The sequence below is a fragment of the Dermacentor andersoni genome, chromosome 1 (genome assembly GCF_023375885.2).
Source record: "Dermacentor andersoni chromosome 1, qqDerAnde1_hic_scaffold, whole genome shotgun sequence".
Lineage (NCBI taxonomy): Eukaryota > Metazoa > Arthropoda > Arachnida > Ixodida > Ixodidae > Dermacentor > Dermacentor andersoni.
The window spans coordinates 99,341,841-99,364,520 of record NC_092814.1 but is presented as its reverse complement, the minus strand read 5'-3'; the positions used below and the strand labels follow the sequence as shown (position 1 = coordinate 99,364,520).

Below are 22,680 nucleotides of genomic sequence, written 5' to 3'. Positions count from 1 at the left end.
TTATTTTCACCAAGCTTTTTAGCGATGGGAAGGTGTACTGATAACATTATCGGGACTATCAATTTTTTTATTACTTTAATACTAGCAAAATACGTCGCCTCTGCGCTAAGAAATGTGATTCTATTCATTAACAAGAACTCACTGTCAGGATACCGTCCCGGGTGATGCAGACGGCGTGTGCTGGGCTTTTTCGCCTGGATTTCCGAGCGAGAAAATTTGTTGGTGTCAAAAAAGGACTCCTGCGATTGTGCGTTGCTCGCTTGTTTTTTCGAAGAGGACGCAAGTATGTGGCATTTATCTGAAGCCGTAGTCTGAAGACGACAGTCGCACGCGCGGTGGTATTGTAGTTGCAGTGTCGACTGCTAAGTTGCAATGGAGCCACTGGCTGACGTTTTGTTGGTGTGCGGAGTGTCCGCGACGTCACATTTCTCTAATTTCATGAGTCAAATTCATAAGGAAGTTGTTGTTGAGCCAGACGCAGTTTACCGCAGCATTCTAATGGCACGATGTTGCAAGGAAAGGCAATTATGGCGTACAAACGCCAAAGAAGCTTCTTTGAAAACTTCACGAAGTAGATTTAAAAATTATTTGTTTGAATGAAAACACAATGTCTGGTATAGCACGAATAGCGAAAGAGAGAGCTAACCTGGTATGCTGCGTCCTGCTTTTTCAGTCAAAAGTGGCACGTACACAACTACGGCGGGTGTTCTAAACTGTCCAGATTATTCTTCTCGTATTTTTTTTTTCTTCTAAGGCACGGGAACGCCGTCTTCTTTATCCACGAAAGCAGTAAAGATCCACTCTTGCATGAAAGGAAATTAGATTTTGATCTGTGCTATTTGGTTCATTTTAGATCTATGTACATGAAACAGCGCAAGGAGTTGATGGAAAAGTGGAGCTTAGTATGTAATCATCGCTCTGCCTGTCTTCAGCTCCATTTTTCCGCCATTACACACTGCTTCAACTATAAAGGCCGAAGGGAAACGACAACTGACGATAACGCCAGCATATATGGGCACCGTCCTTTTTTCAATATAGATATTTAAATTATCTCTGAACACCGTAGACAACCAACCAAGCATGCCTTATTTTCACGGAGCATCGCTTTGTCCGCGATGATTTTGTCCGCTCATCATACTTCATGGTTTTTGATATACGGCACATGTATGATATTGCGCATGTAAAAAGATTGTGCGCAGATTGTGCGCAGATTGTGAAAAGATGTGCGCAGACGGAGGAACGATGGAGGGAAAGAGCTTCCGCCCCCCCCCCCCCCCACCCTCTCTGCGTACCATAATAAACACAGTCAGAAGACGATCTTTTTCATACTCAATATAATACATGTGCCGTGGCTTCTGTACAGCCCATCATCGTCGCCCCTTCCCCACTGCTGAGTGGGTCAGAACTTTGCTTCAGACCGACCTGTCAGCTTTTCTGCCATAATAAACCTCTCTGTCTCTCTCTATCCTAGTCGAATGTCCACGATTTGACCAGCACCTAAAGGTACTTCGTGTGTTTAAGTGCTGGTGGCCTTCGTGGATCGCCTTGGCCTCTTAGGCAAGCCTTATACGTAAAGAAATGTTTGAACCATGGCTCTGCCTTCATAAACCACCGCGTGACTTTTGCTGCGGACATTGATCTGATTAGTTTCCAGCGAAAAATAACGCTATGCAATTCGTGGGCACATTTTTTTTTTTCACTCTAATGTAACGCCATGATGACTTCTCGCATCAGTGACTTTTGTGCGCTTTACTGTGAATTTAACTGTTAAAGCATGACTGAGCGCTGCTCATGTTTATTATAGGTCATGCGCCGGCCTGCATTACGTATGAGATGAGCATGTTTTTAACTTCCGGCTATGTTCATAGTAAATGGCTTTTATTGCTTTGTTCATTCTATATTTCTTTCTTGATAAGTGCTTTAATTTTTTATTAGGAATAGTGGACTCATATACAGCCAATCTTCCCATTTTGTTGCAATTAATAGCAGCAAAAAAATTTATGTCCACGGACGGAGCTGCTATATATATATATATATATATATATATATATATATATATATATATATATATATATATATATAGCAGGAGATCGCGGACTACAACAAACCTCCGTGTTCATGCCAAGAAAACAACAGCGCGGAACAGGTAATAGCGGCATCACCGGCAGCGGTGCCGTTTCGCGAAGGGACCTCATGGGGCCCACTGCATTTTCTGAAACCCTAGTCCACGGAGCCTGCAGTGGATACCCAGCGGGGCCATCAGTGCCGTATAAATCTCGATCCGACACCCTCAGACTATATCCCGCGCTGGCGAGTTTACGTGCTTGCGCTGGTCGTTCGATGGACGGTGGGGTAGAGGGGAGAAGTGGGGGAGAACGAGCGCCACTACGCTCTCCCACTTGACAAAACGGAAGCCTAAATACAGCATTATCCCTGCGCGCTTCCCCTCGCCGGTCTGCACACTGCAGCCGCGCTGGTTTTGGTGCGGCTCTTTTCGGGCCACCACATTGGCAACATCTGCCGACAGGTCCCGCGCCGGGCTCGAGTCCTCTCCGGGGCGGAGCAGGGTGGATTCCGAATTCCTTGCCGGCTCGGAGTTAAAAGCTTGCTCGCTCCCGAGTTCACCTTTAATTTGCGCGGGGGGGACGGCGGCCCATCTCGAGAGGCCCCAATTTCGGCGGTGGCCGGCTCGTTTGATAGATGAAGCCAAGAGGATCGGCTGGGGGACTCCCGGGGAGCGCTTTGTTTGCGCACGCCGCTCGCTTCCCGGGAGAGACGACTGCGCGACGCGTCGCGGGCACACTGCGCTCCAAACGCCGCGCAACGGCGAGATGGTGTCGCGATAGCGGGAAGCGAGCCTTCCATTGAGAATATCACCGTTTATTTAGTTTTGATAGGGAGCGGCAACCCTTCGCGAACGAGCTCAGCGGGGGGAGGCCCGCGCGCGAGGAGAACATTATGATGTGTTTACTAGGTGTGTTTTGTTGCGCGCGTGCCTGCGTCACGCTGCTCGCCTTTCCGTCGGCCCAGTGCACGCCTGTTTGTTGTGCTCCCGATGGCGCTTATTTATGGCTCCGTCGCTTAAGCGAGTCCTGTATGGTGGAGGAGGAAGAGAGGAAGGGAAGGGGGGACGTGCGTCGCGTGCTGCCTGGATGGCGCTCTTGCGCGCGCGCGACGCGGCCACGGGTGTCGCTCGCGTCAAAACCACCTGGCTGCTGCGTTGGTGCAGGCAGTTCGGTCGTCGCGGAGCGGCCTCCGCGTCTGACTCAGCGCCTTTGTTTCGAATCAGGTAGACGAGCCAGTGACGACCATGCACAATCTTCGCTTTAGAGGTGGAATACGACAGCAGCTCTGAACAACGTGTAAGCCTAGTTGGCATCACATCTATTTGGGAAGTTTGAGGGAGGGGAGTTGTGACAGCAAATAACAAGCAATTTGCTTTGTAGCAAAGAAAACGAAATGTTCATCCGCCTGGAGAGTAGCACAACGATACAAAGAAACATATACGGGTTTCACAGAAAGCTTCGCAGTTAAACTAAAATTCTTCCTGGTCCGGGGATCGAAACCTGTACCAGCGTCTTTCTGAGGGGTAACCAGGAGGCTAGCAGATTTCTGAACGAGGCCGAATTAATCGACAGTTCGAATGGTAGCGTCCTCGCGCTTCGAGTTGACCCTCCCTTTCATGAAACATACTGTACCTTGGGGATTGCCGCAGAAATTGCTTGCAAATTTGCTTGTACCATTTAAAAATGAATGAAAAGAACTATCCTAGAGAAAATGTAAACGATAAGATTTTAAAAATTTTTTGAAATTATTTTCACAGGAAGAACGGAGCTCCTGATGTGATGAACATTCGTCTGGAAATTCCAAGCAACCCAGGGAACGGCGCCACCAAGCATCGAGCGCTTTTGTTCACTTATTTGCTTGTTCCGTGTACACGAAGACGTACAACATTCCAGGTGACAAATCCCGGCAGCCCAAAGGCCCAAGTGACGGGGCTCGGTGAGAAAGACCGCAGAAGTCAAAATAGCTAAGCGACGCTCATCTCGGATCGGGTGTTCTTCCCTCCCTTTCATCCCTCGGCGGGTGCACGTGGTGTATGGCTCGCGCAGACGTACGGTCCATGGCCCTCCATCATTGTGGCCCCTGCACACGCTCGGCTACCTCGCTTTTTTTTTTTCTCTTTTTGCTGCTGCTCGGCTCTCGCCATGTCCACTGCGGCAGCCTCGCGTGTTTTAGTACCGAAAGGATTGCGTGTCCGTCTGAGGGCGAGTTGCTTGTTTTATTTAGGCCATTTCGCTTCCTGGCTGTCTTTTTGGCTAATGAATTTGACAGCCACGCCCAGGGCGTCCATTTCGGTAGCGAAGGTAACTGCTGATATCGGGTCGCCAGGCTTGCTTCGCCCCCTCTCTTCATTCCCCCCCACAGCTCGTGATTCGCTGACACAGCCGTGGCTACTGTCGCCTCGAGGATCGCGATAACGGCGTGGCCGCGGATTTGGTGCGTGCTGGTATGGAGCCGGGAGAAAAAAAACTCGGGACTCGGGGATGAATCTGCCGCGCCAAACACACAAAAGCGTGTCTATCGGTCTGCGCAGCGTGTTGCTCGCATATGCATAATTTCGCACGGACAATCGGAACCGGTTTGGCAGCTCCGTGGCCGGTCCGAACGTTTCTCAGGCTTCCTTCAGCCGCAATCAGTGTCTGGGCGACTGTGGGATATCTTATTGGACCCAGCCGCGCTCCGCGTCCGGCGCAGCCGCCCGCAAACCTACCCGTGATGCAACTTGGCGGGTATCGTGACGGCCAAACTCCGGCCAACGACGGGCGCGCTACAAACTGCAACATGGGCTGATTAGGGCCAGCGCCACTGCTCCCGCACAATCGGTCTACGGTGCGACCATGCACGCTTCCGCCGCCTTGGAATGCAAGCGCACAGAGGGTACTCGAAATGCGTTGCCGATTAAATGCCTCGCACACGGGCACAGATAGCTCTGCCCCGAGCGACTCACTCGCCAGGGCTCCCCCGGTGCCATCACCGCGCAAATGCGTGCGGGTCACTGCGTGATAAAGGCGCCTTTTCACGGGAGGGATGATCCCTCAGCGGTGGCCACTGCCCGCCGCGCTGGCCTCCTCTCCGGCGTAGGTTGAATAATTTCACGGGCGCACGGCCCGATAAGGGTCGCTCTCCGCCCCTCCTCCAAATGCCCGCGCAGCCCTGCGCTGGCGCCTGTACGAACACGCAAGTGCGTCCTACACGTGAGAGGTGTTGGCGCAGATTAAGAGGAAAAGTAGGATTGTGTGGTATTGCCTTCGGCGTGGCTTCGGTCGCGAATCATTTCTAATCACGAACGAAGCAAGGGCGCAGATGCACAAGAGAAGAAACGCCGCGCGCCGCCTCGCCTATATGCCCGCGTGTAACGCCGTGTGGCAAGCACCGAAGGTTTACGGGCTTTGTGAGCTAATGAGGTGGCGGCGAGGAGACAGCTGACAGCGCGACCCGAATGGGCGGCGCTGCGGCGAATGAGCGGGGGGAAATGGGCAGGAATGTTCTCGTGGTCGAGGCACTGTCCGCTAGCGCCGTGTTCTATCGGCAATCGAACTGAGAGCTACAGCTTTCCTGTAATGTTTAGCTTGAGCCCTCAATGTAAAGGAAATAATGCCCTATGAAACCAACATGATAGATCACGCTGCGATCGAGGCACCAGCGGGATCGATGTATTTGGGAATAAACGATGCAAACATGTGATCGTATTTTGTAAAGATTCTTTTCCTCTGACTCTGTTATTTTCGTATCACACGTGCCACCGAGTTGCCGATCCTGGCGATAGCCAGGTAGCTGCTCCGTGCGAATCAAAAACTAACAGTTAAAAAAAAATATCGGACAATTTAATGGATCGTTACAAAATACAGCTCCCGGGAGAGTTTGCAAATCGTTTACTTAGCAAGAAAGCCAGTCTGAACACATGAGAGAGCAAAGTAACTGAAACCATATTTGCAAAGAAGCTCTTACGCTAGAATGATTCGTAAGTGCAAATGCCCGGCAATCCTTATACTGTATATACATAATACGGCCGAATAATGGCAAACAGCCTTTACGAAGGAAACGCCTCCGGAAATCGTCTCCAGTTTCTCTCACTTTCGTTCAGTGCGTCCTCTATGACATACTCCTCGATAGCCCCTTGTGCTGCTGAGCCTTGCTCCTTAACGATCCCTAAAGAAGTTGACAAACACGAATCACTTTTCATTAGCACGTTTCGGTTGCTGCGATACCTCTAACAAAGACACTCTGGGCATCTAATTTAGCGTCTGTGGGAGCGCATTTTTTCTACAAAAACCAACTACCAGTTTGGCAGTGCCTTGTATTCGATGTATACCACGAAAGCTTGGGTAACTTGTTCAATATAGCCGATTGGTTTGTCTTCTTTGGACGTAGAGGGTTATTTCATAGGTTTATGTGCCATAGAAAAAATTCGACGTACAGGTTGGACTATATTTCTTAAACAGAATGTGAACATCGGGTCCCTCAATCTTGGTGGACGCATGAGACGACAAGGGGTATATAAACAGAGAACATCGAACGGCAAAACTCACCCCGGGAACGCTGCAGTGCAGACAAACTGCAGTAGGACCTGGTCGAATCGCTGCGACGCATGGGGTCTTGGACGCTGGCTGTGCGCTCGTCCAGGGTGTCCTCATCGTCCTTCTTGTCCTCGGCGCCCGAGTCATCGGCGTCGGCTTTGTTGCGCGGCTCCCAAGTCATCTTATTCTCCTTCTTGAGCCGGCGTCGCGCGTTTGCAAACCACGTGGACACCTGCGGTCAAATAGCGCAATACGTTTGTCAAAAGCTCCTTTCATCTATTTTGTTTTTCTTTCACAATTTTGCTTTATATTACCGCTATTATTTCAGTCTTTCATTTCCCCTTAGCCTTCCCCCAGTGCAGCGTAGCGAACCAGAAGCTTTTCCGGTTAACCTTCCTGTCTTTCCGACCCAATTTCACTCTCAAAAGCTTCTCCCATTGCTTCCGAAAAAGTTAGGCGGGTTCTCCGCCAGTCCCTTCTTTAGCGCCTAAGTTATCCAAGGCGAAACGGCGTGTATCCCGGCCAAACACCAAGCCCACCACTGTAGGCAATCAGCACTGAGCTCAAACAAAAGAGAGACGCAAGCAAAATGAGCCACCCACGGGAAATGCCAAAGGTCGTATTTCCAAGGAAGCCCTGTCCATTCTGGCCAAAGCGGGCAGATCCAAAACCGCGAGCTCGAGGATAATATGGTTCCCCGCGCACGTCACCACGGAAGGCGATGCGCTCCCGAACCTAAATGAGACGGCGCACCGGACGGCGTGAGACATGACGCGCCGCGCCGAACAGGGCAAGGCCTCTCGCACGATAGCGAACGCTTCTCGAGCAGAACGGGACAGGCTCACCAGATACAACGACATAACCAGCGCATATTTGAACGCCAGAAGGATATACCCACCGCCGAGTCCTAAATTGAACAGGACGCAGGCCGTCGCCTGGAGACAACTCCAGACGAACACCTTCCCTAATCTATTCCGTCTGAAATGTATCTTCCCAGATAAGCATCAGGACGACACGTGCAAGTTGTGCCAGGAAGGACCAGCAACACTCAAACACATGCTGTGGGAGTGCAATGTAGTTATAGGAGGGATGGCAGTCACTCCTGAGACCCTGTCGTCGAGGTGGGCCGCCGCTCTGCGCAGCTCAGACGTCGGAATCCAGACGTGGGCAGTCCAGCTAGCCCGTGAGGCGGCGTTGAGGCAGGGCCTTCACGTTTCCCCGTGGGAGACCTTAGCCCGGGTCGCGTTAAACCTTGCCGGACGTACAAGAAAGTTGTATCCATCCATCCATCCAACCACGGGAAATGCTTTCGACTTGCCAATCATTAACAAAGTAAACGACAGCATCTGGCGGAGTGCTGGAAAATAAAACGCTGCTGTCAGGTGAGAGCAACTGGATTAGCAATAACTTGACATGAGCGAGTTGGTTCGTCTCGAACCAAGCAGGCACCAAAGAAACGAGAACAACACAGAAAGCAAGCACAACAGAACCAGCGCTGTCCTCTTTTGCTTGTTTTGTTTGGCTTCTGTGTCCTTTTAATCTCTTTCGACCTGCTTCACTATTACCCTGAGAAGTTTGCGTGGCGCTCTCTCATGTGCGACGTCAGCTAGCGGAATCTGCGCAGAGTTCCCGCGCCGTGCACGCGCTCGATATATGTGAAGGCTTGCCCTGCTTGAGTTTTTGAAATGTCGTGAGTGCACAAGTTTGTAGTACAGTATGTACGGAATATTCCAGAACACTATTCCCTGAGATATCGAGTGGAGTCTTCCGAATTTGGATTGCGGCTGGTGCTTTCTGCTCCATCATTGTGTGCAGTTGCGTGTACGGCATGGGTTTATTGTCAAGACTGTACCCTAGTAGTGGGCTCAACCAATATGGTTCGTCAAATCTCCTTTGACGATGAACTGGAGCATTTGGCCTTCGGTGCGCTGTGCCTACACTGTAATATGCAGTGTTTGCCTAAGTACAGCGCGGTCAGTCGCACGCTCCGTTGGCCACAGATTTTTCACCTTTATTGGTGACCAGCGTTTTAAGCATATCACGAAAGACGCTCTATGCCATGCTCAAGAAATTAAGTGGTCGCTGCGATAGCGTCAATGCATGAAGTGCTTTGGAGAGCATGCCGCAAAATGCGGTATTTTACTACAATGTGGCATTATATAGGTAAGTAAGCGATGGAGCAGCAGCTATACATGGTCCGGCAAGATGAAAGCCGAACGTCCTCAACATGCAAGCGCGAAGAAATTGTGAAAACAGAAATTGTGCGGTTGAGTATCAGACCCTATAGACGAGCATGGAAATAGAAGTAAAAAAAAAAAGTTCCACACCGTTAGTTGAAGAGGATTTGAAACTCGCGAAAACAGCGTTAGCCCATAGCTACATATCTTGCACACAGTAGCGGAATCACTTACGCTACGCTGTAATTACCCTTAATCTCGTTTGCGCGCGAGAGAATATATTCTTGGAAACATGTTTGTCGAGATGAAGAGGCTGCGTGCAATTTTTTTTTTTTCTTTACGTACCTGAGTTAGAGTCATCTTCGTAATGATCGCGAGCATTATTTTTTCTCCTTTTGTGGGGTAAGGGTTCTTTCTGTGTTCGTTGAGCCAAGCCTTCAACGTGGATGTCGAATCTCTAGTCACGTTTTTTCTGCGTGCGCCGTTGAAATCAAGGCCGCCGTACCTGCACAGGAAAAAAGAAAGAGAGAGAGAGAGAGAGAACGTTATTGGCGCACCCGCCAGAATTATGAGCACACGCGCATTCTTCGTCATTTCAGCAACCTACACCCACGCACAAAAGAAGAAGAAAAAGAACATATAGGCCTTCAACCTGTGCTCAATTTGACCCGCCCCTGTAGCTCAGTGGCTGTGGCGTTGCGCGGCTGAGCACGAGGTTGAGGCTTCGATCCTGGCCGCGAAAGCCGTATTCCAATGGGGAAAGAATGCAAAAACACTCATACGCCGTGCGTCGGGCGCTCGTTAAAAACCTCAGGTGGTTAAAATGAATCCGAAGCCTACCACCACCATAATCAAATCGTAGTTTTGAGTGCGTAAAACTCTAGGATGTAACTTAATAAAATTTTGTGCTCAACTTGTTGAAACAATGCATGACTTCACTAAATCAGTTAACAGCGGCCACCAAATTGAGGCAATGTTCATGGATTCTTCAATGCATTTGACAAAAATTTCTCAAAGTACTTTAGAAAAAATGAGTCATCCCACTCTGTGAAGGTGGTTGACCAGCGAAGTTGTTGAGCACACGACGTGGAGGTGACACATAATTTTGAACAAAGGTACGAACTCATTTATTGTCCTGATGGGTGGTCAACGTGACGAAAGGTACGCACACTCATTTATTGTCTTGATCGATGGTCATTATTTCAATTGCAGCTGCAATCACATTCTTCGATGATGTCAAATCGATGCACGTACGCGGCTGGGTGGTCGGTTGGGCCGGATCGGTGTGGCATCGCAAGGGATATGTAAGCAACACGGAACGCGTAAACCGCTCCCTTTTCGGTACCGACACATCCACATTGAAATCACCGACAACGACAACAGGGGTAGTGTCCTCGCCGCTAATTCATGCAGAGTGAGTAGCCATGAACCTTACGGGACTATGAGTCATTGCATTTTTTGCTTGCTTACGGTGGTATGAGCCATTGCTCACGGGAGTATGAGGCATTGCTCACGGGAGTATGAGCCATTGTTCACAGGGTATGAGCCATTGCTCATGGGGGTATTAGCCATTGATGATGACAGTTTTTGACATGCTGTTCTGTATGTCGTATGCGTGATTAGAAACAATTTAAGCAATGTTCGATTCACTTTGCTGACTGATTGTAGCCTCTGCCTTACGGGGCTATGAGCCATTGCATTTTTTTGTTTGCTTACGGGAGCATGAATGCGTTCGGGGGTATGAGCCATTGATGATTATAGTTTTTGTTGACAGAGAACAAAAATGCACGCAACCTTAGCGATATACAGCTTCGCTGTAAAAAGTTAGACGCGACATTTAGAAACATACATTTATTAAACTGGCATTATGCGTACGTGAACAAGCAACATCAATTTGTATCCTTACGGGATCGTTGCTCCGAAGTAGCAATGGTGTATTCTGGAGTTCTCTAAGGTTCTATTCTGGCCGGGATCCCTTCTGTTTGAGGTTCTTATTAATGATAATGCGCATGACCTATTTCATAACGTCCCTCTTTAGTGTGATGAGGTGCAAACGTTAATCCATTTTTAAAAATAAAACTCCCCTTTCACTATTAACTATCACTATTAAAAATAAAACTCCCCAAGTCCTAACGCTTTGCCACACAGATACACGGCAGGGCAGAAGTTACACTATCGTCAGAGGTCAGTTCGACATACTAAATGCATAACTCTCAAGTCAAGTTTACATGTCGGCAACTTCGACAATATACGCTTTTAGCAGATGTCTCTTAAACATACTAAGCCGTAGCTGATGACGGTGCTACATCGCTACCATCTTGTACGAAGAAACTTCTTTTCAGTAGAGAGAAAGAGAGAGGTTTGGATCGTCGCAATGGACTGGTTGGGGCTATTTCCGACATCAACGTCCGAGAATAAGTGGATCGTCGTGGCTGCCGACTACGGTATACCCGCTACGCCAAAACGAAATCTCTACCCAAAGGTACCGCAGCCGAAGTGACGAAATTCTTCGTCGAGAACATCCTATTACGACATGATGTCCGAGAAGTCCTGATCACCGACAGAGGAACTGCTTTTACGGTTGAGCTTAGTCAAGCCATCCTGCAATACAGCTAGACAAGTCACCGCAAGAGAACTGCCTACCATACGCAGACGAATGCCTTACATAGCGCCTGAATAAAACCCTCGCCGACATGTTATCTATGTATGTTGAAGTCGAACACAAGACCTTGGATGCGGCCCTTTCCTACGTAAACTTCGTTTATAATACGGCGGTGCAAGAAACAACGAAGATCACACCGTTCAAGCTGGTTTACGCAAGAAACCCGACGACCACTCTCAACGCCATGCTGCCCCCCATTACCGACGAACAGAATCTCGACGTCGCCGCTTATATGCAGCGCGTCGAAGAAGCACAAGTGGCCCGCCTGCGCATCAAGAGCCAGCAAAGGACGGACAGCCGACACTACAATTTTCGACCACGCTACGTAGAATGCCAGCCCAGCGACCATGTTTGGCTTGGATAGGATGATAGCTGGCGTTTAGAACAAGGCTTTCAGCACCACAACGCTAGCCTGCAATGTCATATGTACCATGTTTATTCACAGACGCAAAGTTCAAAAAGACATGCCAAGTTTACGGCATAGTATAGAGTTAAAAGAGTGTTCAAACGGGCTACATCGTTATGCAATTGTCCGATAAAAAAAAAAGAAGATCTGATACCTTCGTTCTTTTAATTAGGTCGCAAATATGAACAACTTAATGTGTCTAATTTTTTCCAGCGTCATCTTCGTAGTTGTATCCAACAGCAACCAAAAATAGGGGCCCAAAGTTTGGGGACGCTATTGACCAGGCGTTCAAAAGAATATAAAGGAAATAAAAAAGAACGCGAAATACACAAAAAGGAGTTTGGATTTCCAGGTACGCGAACCCTCTCATGGACGCAAGCTTTAAAACTCCCTAATAAAGTATGCGGACTTGCATACTCCTCGCACTTAGGTTGTTTGTTCCGAGTTCCAAATGGAGAGTTGAACACAGCGGGAGGCGCTAACTCGTGGCAACGTAGATTAGGTGGTCGGCGTAATTAGCTGGAACCAACTTACCCATAACATACTTCACGCGAAGTGTATTTCATTTCAACTGCACAGGATGCAAAATGGTAGAGTGTGTGCCTCGTAGGAATAGGAGGCACTCGACTCGAATCCTGATGCACAGGCCACGTGAGTGCTTTCCCATGTTGCTTGGCGTGGGTGTTCACTGGCTGAGCCTGTTGAGCCGCTTAGCGCGGCGACAGATATGAGCCATAATACAGGGGTGATGCAGCTTAATTATAGCGGCTAAATGAGACTGAGATTGTGTGAGTTTGCGAGGAACTTCGCTTTCGCTGGAAGACATCGTAGGGTCTATTCTACTTTCCATTTTCGGCAAGCTATTGTGGATGCGCACGAACCGTATCGTGTTTTATCGTTGTGCGCACCTGCGGTAATAGGAGCACAGACGTCGATTTATTACTAACTGTAGAGACCCCGTGGTCGCTAGGCCGCAGAAGTGGCTAAGCAATATGCCGGAGCCGCGGGCAGTCGCTAATGACGGTATAGTTTCGTGACAGCGACTTCGCTGTAATGCGCTGCCGTGATTCGTGTGCTTCCTTGTGTTATAATACCGCTCGATATAACGGTGATCGCGTAGAGAGTGTGCGTTCACGGCGCATGGTAATTACGATAGCTAGCGCTACTGACTGGTGTTCACGCTATTCCCGCTGGAAAGTCAGGTTTGTGACGTTTAGTGCAATATACGTGGTGTTGCCAGTGTTGGCGCGTTGCAAGAACCTCATTGCCAATAGCTGCTTTGGTATGACTGAACTGATATTCCTTCAACGTGCTAAAAAAGGGGCAAAAAGAAACGTTCAACGCGGAACAAATAAGCAGCCCAATATGTATGTATGTATGTATGTATGTATGTATGTATGTATGTATGTATGTATGTATGTATATATATATATATATATATATATATATATATATATATATATAGTCATATCATAAGAAGCCAACAAACACCGACACCAAGGACAACATAGGGGAATTTACTTGTGCTTAGTAAATGAAATCAAGAAATCAATAAATTCATGGAAGTTAATGTGGATGAAAAAACTGCAAATGAAATGAAAAACAAAAAAGCAAATGCGAAGGTTGTGGATTCGGTTCCCACCTGCGGCAAGTAGTTTTTTCATCCACTTTAACTTCCATTAATTTATTGTTTTCTTTATTTCATTTATTAAGCACAAGTAATTTACCCTATGTTGTCCTTGGTGTCAGTGTTTGTTGGCTTCTTATGATATGACTAATAAAAATCGGGCCCCTCGGTTAACCCCCCCCCCCCCCCCCCCCCTTCTTCTCATTTATCACGTAACGAGGGTCTCGAATCCGGCAACATTGATGCCTTCAGGTAGTATATGTGGGTTTATTGACCAGTTGCTCACCCAAAAAAGATCACGTTCTCGTGATACCTGCGGCAAAAAGGACGTTCCACGTCCGCCGCCAAGGTCTGTGAGTGGTAGCGCTGGCTAACACACCCAGGGTTTTATTGGGACACATAAACACCCAAGAAAGTGGATGGGAAAATGGTGCCGCGGTAGCAAAATTGGTAGAGCATCGCACGCGAAATGCGAAGGTTGTGGGTTCGGTTCCCACCTGTGGCAAGTAGGTTTTTCATCCACTTTAACTTCCATTAATTTATTGTTTTCTTTATTTCATTTATTAAGCACAAGTAATTTCCCCTATGTTGTCCTTGGTGTCAGTGTTTGTTGGCTTCTTATGATATGACTAATAAAAATCTGGTCCCTCGGTTAACCCCCCTTCTTCTCGTCTATATATATATATATATATATATATATATATATATATATATATATATATATATATATATATATATATATATATATATATATATATATATATGTGTGTGTGTGTGTGTGTGTGTTTATTCCAGATAATCTATTGTTTCTCACGTATTATGATCACGTGATATTTCTCTGAATATGGCATGTGTGTTCGGCTCGCCGACGTTTCCTCCTACTCAGATTCAGAGTTCAGAGCGCACCTGCTGGCTACAGCTGGGAGGCTTGCTGCGACCAGCAGAAGATGCCATTGAACACGAACCGGTAACATACACTGCAGCGCCGGATTTCCACGCGTGGGTAACATGCAGGTGTCGCGAACCCGCGCCGCTGCCGGGAAGAGCCGCGCCGCTTATTATGGAAAATGCGCGGCCAGACAACATAACCGCGCTTGTTGTTAATCACCCGATCCGTTCAGTCCGATTCGGTAGCTCGTGACCCCGACCCGATATCGACCGAGGGCGCCCCCCATAATTAGCAACCACTGCCGGGGGCCTTTGTCGCCATCTATGTGCATCATTAATCTGGACCTCGTTACGGCTCCTCTTCAACCACCAAGATATCCGCAGCCGGGGGGGCGTGAGGGGGAAGGGCGCTGATGGCGTGCGGCCGCCGAGGCGGTGGCGGCCGTCTTTCCTCCGGTTTGCCACTCATTTAGCCCAAGTGCTTTCAGCGCCGCCAGGGGTGCCTCCCCCGCGGCGCGGACCGCTTCTTTCCTCGGGCCATTTGACCATTATCGTTTTTCGGGCCTTGGCTCAACAACTACACTTCCACAATTTGCTTTATCGTTTCCGCGCGAAGCGTCAGCGACGAATTCACGGACGGTGCTCGCGACGACGGCTGCCGTCGGACTGTCGTTCGATCGGCTCGCGCCTGCAGCGACATGGTTCCTGTCAAACCGATTAGGCTTAGTGACCCGTCGCGTTGTGCGCCGAACGCGCCGATTGAAACATGCGGCAATGAGAAAGCGCTGAAGTGCCGTGCCTGAGCGTTCGTTTTCTGCGATTGCTGCCACCACGGCGTGCACTGACTACCGTTCTTATTTTTAAAAACTACCGTATTTTATATTTAAATTCATACTCGTAGATCTGTCACCTCTGACAGCGATCTTCAGTGAGGCCGTACACAAGACATTTCGCTCTGTCCGCTCGTATACTGGATGTCCGAACTACCATGCAGCAAGATTTAAAAACATGTCAATGTCATGTAGCTAGACAGAACCAAGGTGATGTCTGCCGTAGGTTGGAGATACTCAGATTATTTTTAACATTCCGTCTAATCCGTCTAACTGCATAATTACACGTAATTAATTAATCAACTTCTCAAATATTATAATTACATAATAAGTGTCAACGAGAAAATTGTAGAGCAACATGAAAAACTACTGATACAACCTTCTCTTGCTTAATACGTGCTACTTAAAAGTGTTCTGAGCGTGCAAGCAGCCCGCCAATAAACGCAAAGTTGCCGCGCGCCTGGCCGTTGGAGGCACTTAGCGTGTATTCGCGGGCTTCTTTCACGCTCGGGAAAACACTTTTATGCAGCACGACGTATTCAGCAACAGAAAGCTGCATCGGGAGTTTTTCATGTTGCTCTACAATTTTCTCAATGACACTTTTCATCTCATTATAATATTTGAGAAATTGATTGATTAATTAAGAATAACTTTCTAATTAGGAGTAGTGCAAGAAATACTCTGAGCATCTCCATGCAAGAGACGGCAAACAACATTACCTTGGTTCTTTCCAGCTATGTGGCCTTTGCATATTTTCAAATCTTGGTGCATGATAGTTGGGGCGCCTATATAAATGCCCTGCTGGAAAAGCTGATCGACGAGTGGTTGAAGTTGCATATTATTGTTTAGCTTGCGTTGCTCCTTCTTTTGTTCTTCTTTTCTTCTCCTTCTTTCTTTTTTTCAAATTTCCGCCTCGTCTTGTAAGCGCTGTAATGTTCCTAGTGAATTCAAGTGGAACTCGGATAGCGACATCGCTATAAGGAAATTTGCTCGCGTGTTCATCTGCGGTGCACCGGAGGCGTGGAATTAGAGGAGGGATCGGGGGACTCCCTGTAACAGTGGTGTTTGCAGATGTCGTTCCTACAGCCATACAGCGTTGTAGCAGCGGCGGCATGGGCGTCCTGTGCCCGGTGGCGCAACTGGCGGGATAAATGGAAACTGCCGCCACCGCCACTCTGTTTTTCGCGCGTAAGGGGTTCTTGCGCTCGGGGCCAGAACAGCGGGATCGTATGGCGCAGCCGCTTTGTTCTTCGCTGTGCTGCTTAATGAATTTACGAGCCTGGGAGGAAGCGCCTCTGTTGTGTCGCAGCCCCTAATTGAAACAAGCTGTCCCTGTCTGCAGCGACTCTCGCCCGGCCCAACGGGCACTACTCATCTACAGCAGCAGTAACAAGACTTAATGTCCATGCTGCTGCTCTTCCCGCTAGGTGCTTCCACCCGCGAGCGAGGCAACCCTCTGCAAAAAATCGATATGGAATTGCGTCTCTAAAGCGATGCAAGATGCCTACTTCACGGCAAAAAATTTTATGTTGCGGTGTGTCTGTTACCCCACAAGAGGCGTCAGCTGAAGGAGCCTCGCCCGCAAGCCGCCGCGTGAGACGGAAACGATTTGCTTTCAGTGCTTTTCTTTTTTTCCGCTCCTCCTCTGGTGCCGCACGTGGCCAACTAGCTCTTGGGTGCCGCAGTGTCTACGGGGTTACGGCGGGCTTCCTTTAGTTTCGATGTGCAGAAGCACAAGACCATAGTAAACTAAGAATAGTGTTCGACTGGCTGGCGCTTAGGCTTCCTCACGTGTTGAGGCTAACCGTCCGTAATGTATAACGATGCGTGGGGCGTCAAAAAGAAAGAAAATAAAAACAAATACATATCTCGGTATGACGGGAAGGCAGTTATGACGCGAGGTTTTTTGGTTCTGCTTGATACAAACAGCATACCTAAAAAGGTGTGTTACGATAGAGATACCCACTTTTTCCTCGACATAACGATACTATCGCAGCTGCTTTGCTTCCTATTTGACGAATATGATACTGAAAATCTTTGTCAGCCATTCTCATCAACGATAGAATTACGTCCACATTCATGGTTAACTGAATTCTCATCGCAGCATAACAAAGGTGGCAGTCACAAAAGAGAGAGAGAGAAAGAAAAATGCCCCCCCCCCCCAACCCACACACACACAAACAGAAAGAGAAAGCCGAAATTGTGGTCGTGACTGCAATAATAATAATAATAATAATAATAATAATAATAATAATAATAATAATAATAATAATAATAATAATAATAATAATAATAATAATAATAGTGCATGCCATTATCTTCGTGAAGTTCGTGTGCCGCATTCGCTGTTCATTTGCTTCTAAGAAGTGTTTGACATACGTCAACTGCCATCACAAAGAATATATTCGCTGACAATAGGGTCCGGCACCGGTTATTACGAGCCGCTCTAGCGTACAAATTGCTTTGCCATCGGGCCAGCAGAGTTCGTACTCTTGAGCAGTTCGTAAGAGCAGGTGTCGGTTAATCGCGACACCGAACATAATAATGAGAGTTACCGGCCCATGGTAAAAAGTTCTTAAGAACGCAAATTTGTATAAATCTGTGGGCCAAATTAACATAGCTTTTCCTTTGTGAGATCAGTTACTTCTCTTCATTTATCTTTGCTGTCACTTGATTGGCAAATATAGCTAACTGGTACGTGTCCCTAACTAAGAACCCTTATTGCGTCCGAAAAGCTATTTAAATATGAGGAAGCCATTCAAGGGTTCTTCCGTTAGCATATTTCTTTCATAGACAGGCGGATTTGGTAAATAGCGAAGGCGCCTATAAAGTATATCAAAAATTTGCGCGCTCTACCAAAAATCTCTACCAAATAGGGGAACGAACTGCCTTTTAATTAGTCACCCTAACTGATCCCCTGATTTTCAATGTGTAATGCTCCGTTTAATGGTTAATCCGTGTGATATAGGTAGTGCTAGTTTTTGCGATCGGTATTTTACAAACATCTCTCAGTCACGCAATCTAGCTTTCGATTTTGTCCATTCGTTGTATTATGCAGGTTATTTAATAATTTCTTCTGACCTTGCGTCAGTTGACATCTGTGCTTGCTGTGTTCACTTATAAATTAGTTGTATACGCATGTGTTTCAGTATTAGTCGAATTCTTCTCTTTCCCGCTTTTCTTTTTCTTTTTTCATACGTTTGCACTGCGACCCTTCTTTTGAAAATTTGTACTGACAATGAGGCTACCAGTGATGTGGCAGGGTTCTTTCTTGGTGATTATGCATGCACTGACTTTCTTTATTTTATTAATTTATTTTATGTTTTCATCCATCCTCAACCTAATGCCTAAATTGTCAATTAAATTATTATAAATAAAATAAAAGTAAAAATTCGCTCTCACAGCTCGCCGTAGCCCGTTCCTATGAACCATCCTAACGCGCTAATGACTTTGTTACACCCGACTGAGCTTCGGTTGCCTAAGTTAGAAAGCCTTTTTTAGGCAAAAAGAAGGCACTGGCCCATCGATTGAGGAAACAATATGGTAGCGAAAGTACCGGTGATGACAAAATGATGTTATGAACACTAGAGGCATTGTAGAACTTATATTGCATGTGTTTGGGACAGCACTGCGATAGAATAGACAGTATATATCTACAAGGAGTTCGAAATTTAATGTAACTTGTTAGCCACTTTCGCGGCGCATTCTACACTCCCGAGATTCACCAGCAATTTCGACAACCTGCAGACTCGTCCTTAGCTGTGCGTTACATTCGTTTCTATGTGAAAGGTGCGAAGGCGATGACGGATAAAGAAACACACACATAGGGCGTCATTTGTGTGTTTGTCCGTCCTTGTGTTCGCGCCTTTCACATCAGATCAGGCTCAACTAACACGTCCAGTTATCCATCCTAACGTCTTACATTCATTCGTTCCGCCTTGAACGTCTTCTGCAGATGATTTCTTTTTTTAAATTTCGCAGTCCTGTTTAGAGAAAGCAAACGCAGTCTCCAATCCGATAGCCATCTGTCGGCGCGGCCCTAACAGGAACGGTGGGTTCATGACGGTGCAGCTGACGTCAAAGTCATAACGAGCGAACGCCGGCGCCAAGCATCGAGATAAACAAGATGAGCGCTATCATGCCTGTTCGTACAGCCAACTCTCGCTGTCCCTGGCAAAATATGGCTGGCACTTACAAGCGCTGAAAATGCTTGTCTATATTAAAACCGACCACGTGCCTTGACTCTTTGCTGTGCATCCCAACTGAAATCGGCCGAGCCGAGGCCAATCTGTTTTGTCGGCTACGGCTGGGGGTGGCCTTTAGAAGTATTTTGCTTTTCGAATTGGGTCGACAACTCAATGTAAGATGAATATGGCTGCGAGCAGACCCTTGAACAGGTTCTGTGTGACTATCCTTGCAAGAGTGTACAGAGATGATCGCTCGCAACAGCATGATCTCGCTTTGACTATAGACCACTACTAGAGCAAAGCGTTTACCCCGTCCTCCCGTGCTCCTGATCCCATGCTGTAATAGTCGGCATCGATTGGCTGTGATCGCGTGTCTGTGCTCTCTCCATATCTCTCTTTCTCTCTACTTTCTACTCATATTTTTACTTTCCCCTCACCCGTTCGGCAATGTAGGGTAGCAAACAGAATTTTCCTTTCAGGTTAATCTCCCTGCCATTATCCTTTCCTCTCTCTCTCTCTCTCTCTCTCTTGGTCTTTCGCATCACTGTATTAGGCGCTTAAACCAACACCAGCGTTCAGCATCTGGTACGTGTGCAGCACCCTGCGCCGTGTGGCATTAGATTCTTTTGCCACATCCACCTAATCGTGGTCCTGACGCTGCAACGCTCAACTGGATGCATTATCGAGAGTCGAGGGCACTGGTTTGATCCTAGTGCCAGGACCGTTTTATCCATAACTACGCTTAAAACTCCCTTGGTATAAGGTTCTCGGTTGTATGAACGGCATAAATACTTGCATGCCCCTAAAACTACAAAACTACGGAAGCGCGCTTCTCCACATAATGGATGTTGATGTGGAGAAGATCGCTTTCACGAAATCATTTTAGTGAGCGCACGCGCACATACCTCCGAAATAGCATCAATGCTTGCATATACAGGCGACGGGCGCAATGCGTCTCTTCGCCTCTCGCCGCAATTCACCAGCATCTTTCACGAGCTAGATAAGTAGCTGGGTGTTGCCAGGCCTTTTTAAACTGGCGGGCTTTGTAACCGATGCCCAGATCAAAAATTGGTAAGGAAAACAAGGAATAAAGTATAAACAGTACAAGAATCTGAGCCAATGACACATAAGTAATATAGTGTCTGCATGGTCAGGGCGGTCCAGGGCGATCCAGTTAGTTACAGTCGTCTTTCGAACTTGGTGCGTCATCGAGAAGACTAGAACCCAACGGTTTCTAACGCTTGCGGGAGCGTTACACCCTCCTACTACGATATCTTGGAGCAGGAGGAGGAGGAGGAGGAGGAGGAGAAAATAAAGAGAGAAGGCAGGGATGTTAACCAGAAATGTGTCGGGTTGGCTACCCTAGACTGGAGGACGGGAAAGAGGGAAAGGGTAGAGATAGAGAGAGGGAGGCAGGGGAGGGGGAGGAAAGCCGCGGTGAGCTCGCGCACGCAGGTGTACTTCACGACCTCACAAACACCATGGAGGAGAGACCGACCTGCCCGCAGGTGTGTACCCCGATGTAAGCGAGGCACGATATGCACTGACAGTTGTGCTAAATGACGTGCGGGGTCTTTCCACGGTGAGTGCGGCGAGGTGGTGGCAAGGGGTCCCGGCAATGTGCCTGACATGTGCACGCATTGTCTCGACGGCGATGTGCGTCGTGATTGAATAATCTTGAGCAATGGCAATAATTTCAGCCGTTGACGCGCTGTATGGTAATCCAAGGAATATCCTCAGAGCAAGGGATTGAATGCTCTGAAAAATTCGTTTTGCAGGTGTTGGATATAACAGGTAGGCTGTACCGGAGAAACCCAACAAAGAATACCCTGTACAGTTGTAACATGGATTGTGTAGACGCCCCCAGTTCTTTCCTGCAAGGAACCTGAACAGACGAGATGCATATAGCAATCAGTCGCCTTTTCACGTGGTTCACGTGAGGAGTCCAAGACAAGTCCCTGTCAACCACAACACCCAAGAACCTGTGAATTCTCCTGGACTATATCACTTGTCCGTTGGTTGATATGGCCTATGCAGACATTAGCTTCCGGGTAAACGCCACCACTGCGCACTTTTCCCAGGTCACCTCCAAACCTTGTTTACGAAGGTAGCATGATGTCGGTGAGGCTGCCTTCTTAAGCCGAGCGCAAAGCTGAAACCATGTCACCCCCGATGTCCAGATACAGATGTCGTTGGCGTAGGTAGAGAGTCGAACGGCGCTTGACAGGTCATCGAGTAGTCCAATAAGGGCTAGATTAAAAAGCGTTGGGCTTAGAACTCCGCCCTGAGGAACTCCGCGGCTACTGCAATACTGGAGTGTCGGGCCATCCCCGGAGAGCACGTAGAATGATCGCATCTGTAGGCAGCTACGAACCCAGATATATATCTTGCCAACTCCTATTGCTTCTAATGCTTTAAATATGGCTTCATGGGTAACGTTATAGTAAGCCCCTTTAACATCTATAAACAAGGCAGCAGACAAATATTAGGTGCTCGCTGATCACATGAAGTCGCAGTGACAACTGACAGCGTGCACCCTCTGTAAGGCGCATGTTGATACTGCGATGCCTTTGTTATTCGAATCGTCGCCGCCATTCCTTATATCGCTGGAAGCTGATTGATAACGGGAAGCACCATTCGCTCAGCTGTCTCGTGGCTCATTCTAACGCCGGAACGTGAGCTAATGATACATTTTATTTCATACATTAGCAAAGGGTGATATTGTTGTAGTTTATTTATTTATTTATTTATTTATTTATTTATTTATTTATTTATTTATTTATTTATTTATTTATTTATTTATTTATTTATTCTTGTTGGATGTGCGCTATGCTGAAGATGGAACGCTTCGCAAGAACGCGACTGACCGTGATGCTCAACACAATGCATTACCGTTGTCAGCCGTATTTCATATTCATCATGGCAGCTTTGGTATAGCAAGTGCTAGCAGCCATTGAGTGAGATCTGATCATGTTTACCTGTGCGTTCGTGACGCCGTGGTTTGTAATTTAGTAAGTAAGTGAATGTTCACTGCAATTCATACTGCCGATAAATGTACGGACCATACTTCGTGTCATACTTTGTGTTCTTGGGCCCTATAACGTAAAACTATTCCAATAAGTTTTTATTCCCACCTCCTGATGTTAAATTTGCGTAACCACCGACGCAAGCATCGGGCGGTCACCCTCAGGGCTGTCTGTACAGACCAATCAAACGCTTTTCTCGTTCATTAGAGGTCACTTTTGTTTGCTTGAAAAACGAATAACATTACGTACGTTGAGCGGCTTATCTTTTCTAATTGGCTGACAAGAAGCGAGGAGCA

The 22,680-nt window shown here is 47.5% G+C and overlaps 1 protein-coding gene across 1 annotated transcript in view; it reads right to left on the bottom strand.

The window, feature by feature from the left end:
* Window positions 1–22,680, bottom strand: part of LOC126545384 (uncharacterized) — a 183,841-nt gene that overhangs the window by 6,838 nt on the left and 154,323 nt on the right. The window contains exons 4-5 of the mRNA XM_050193222.3: window positions 9,104–9,263; window positions 6,594–6,813 (exon numbers count right to left, since the gene is read on the bottom strand). Of these exons, the coding sequence (XP_050049179.1) occupies window positions 6,594–6,813; window positions 9,104–9,263 (380 nt within the window). The remainder of the gene's footprint in view (window positions 1–6,593; window positions 6,814–9,103; window positions 9,264–22,680) is intronic.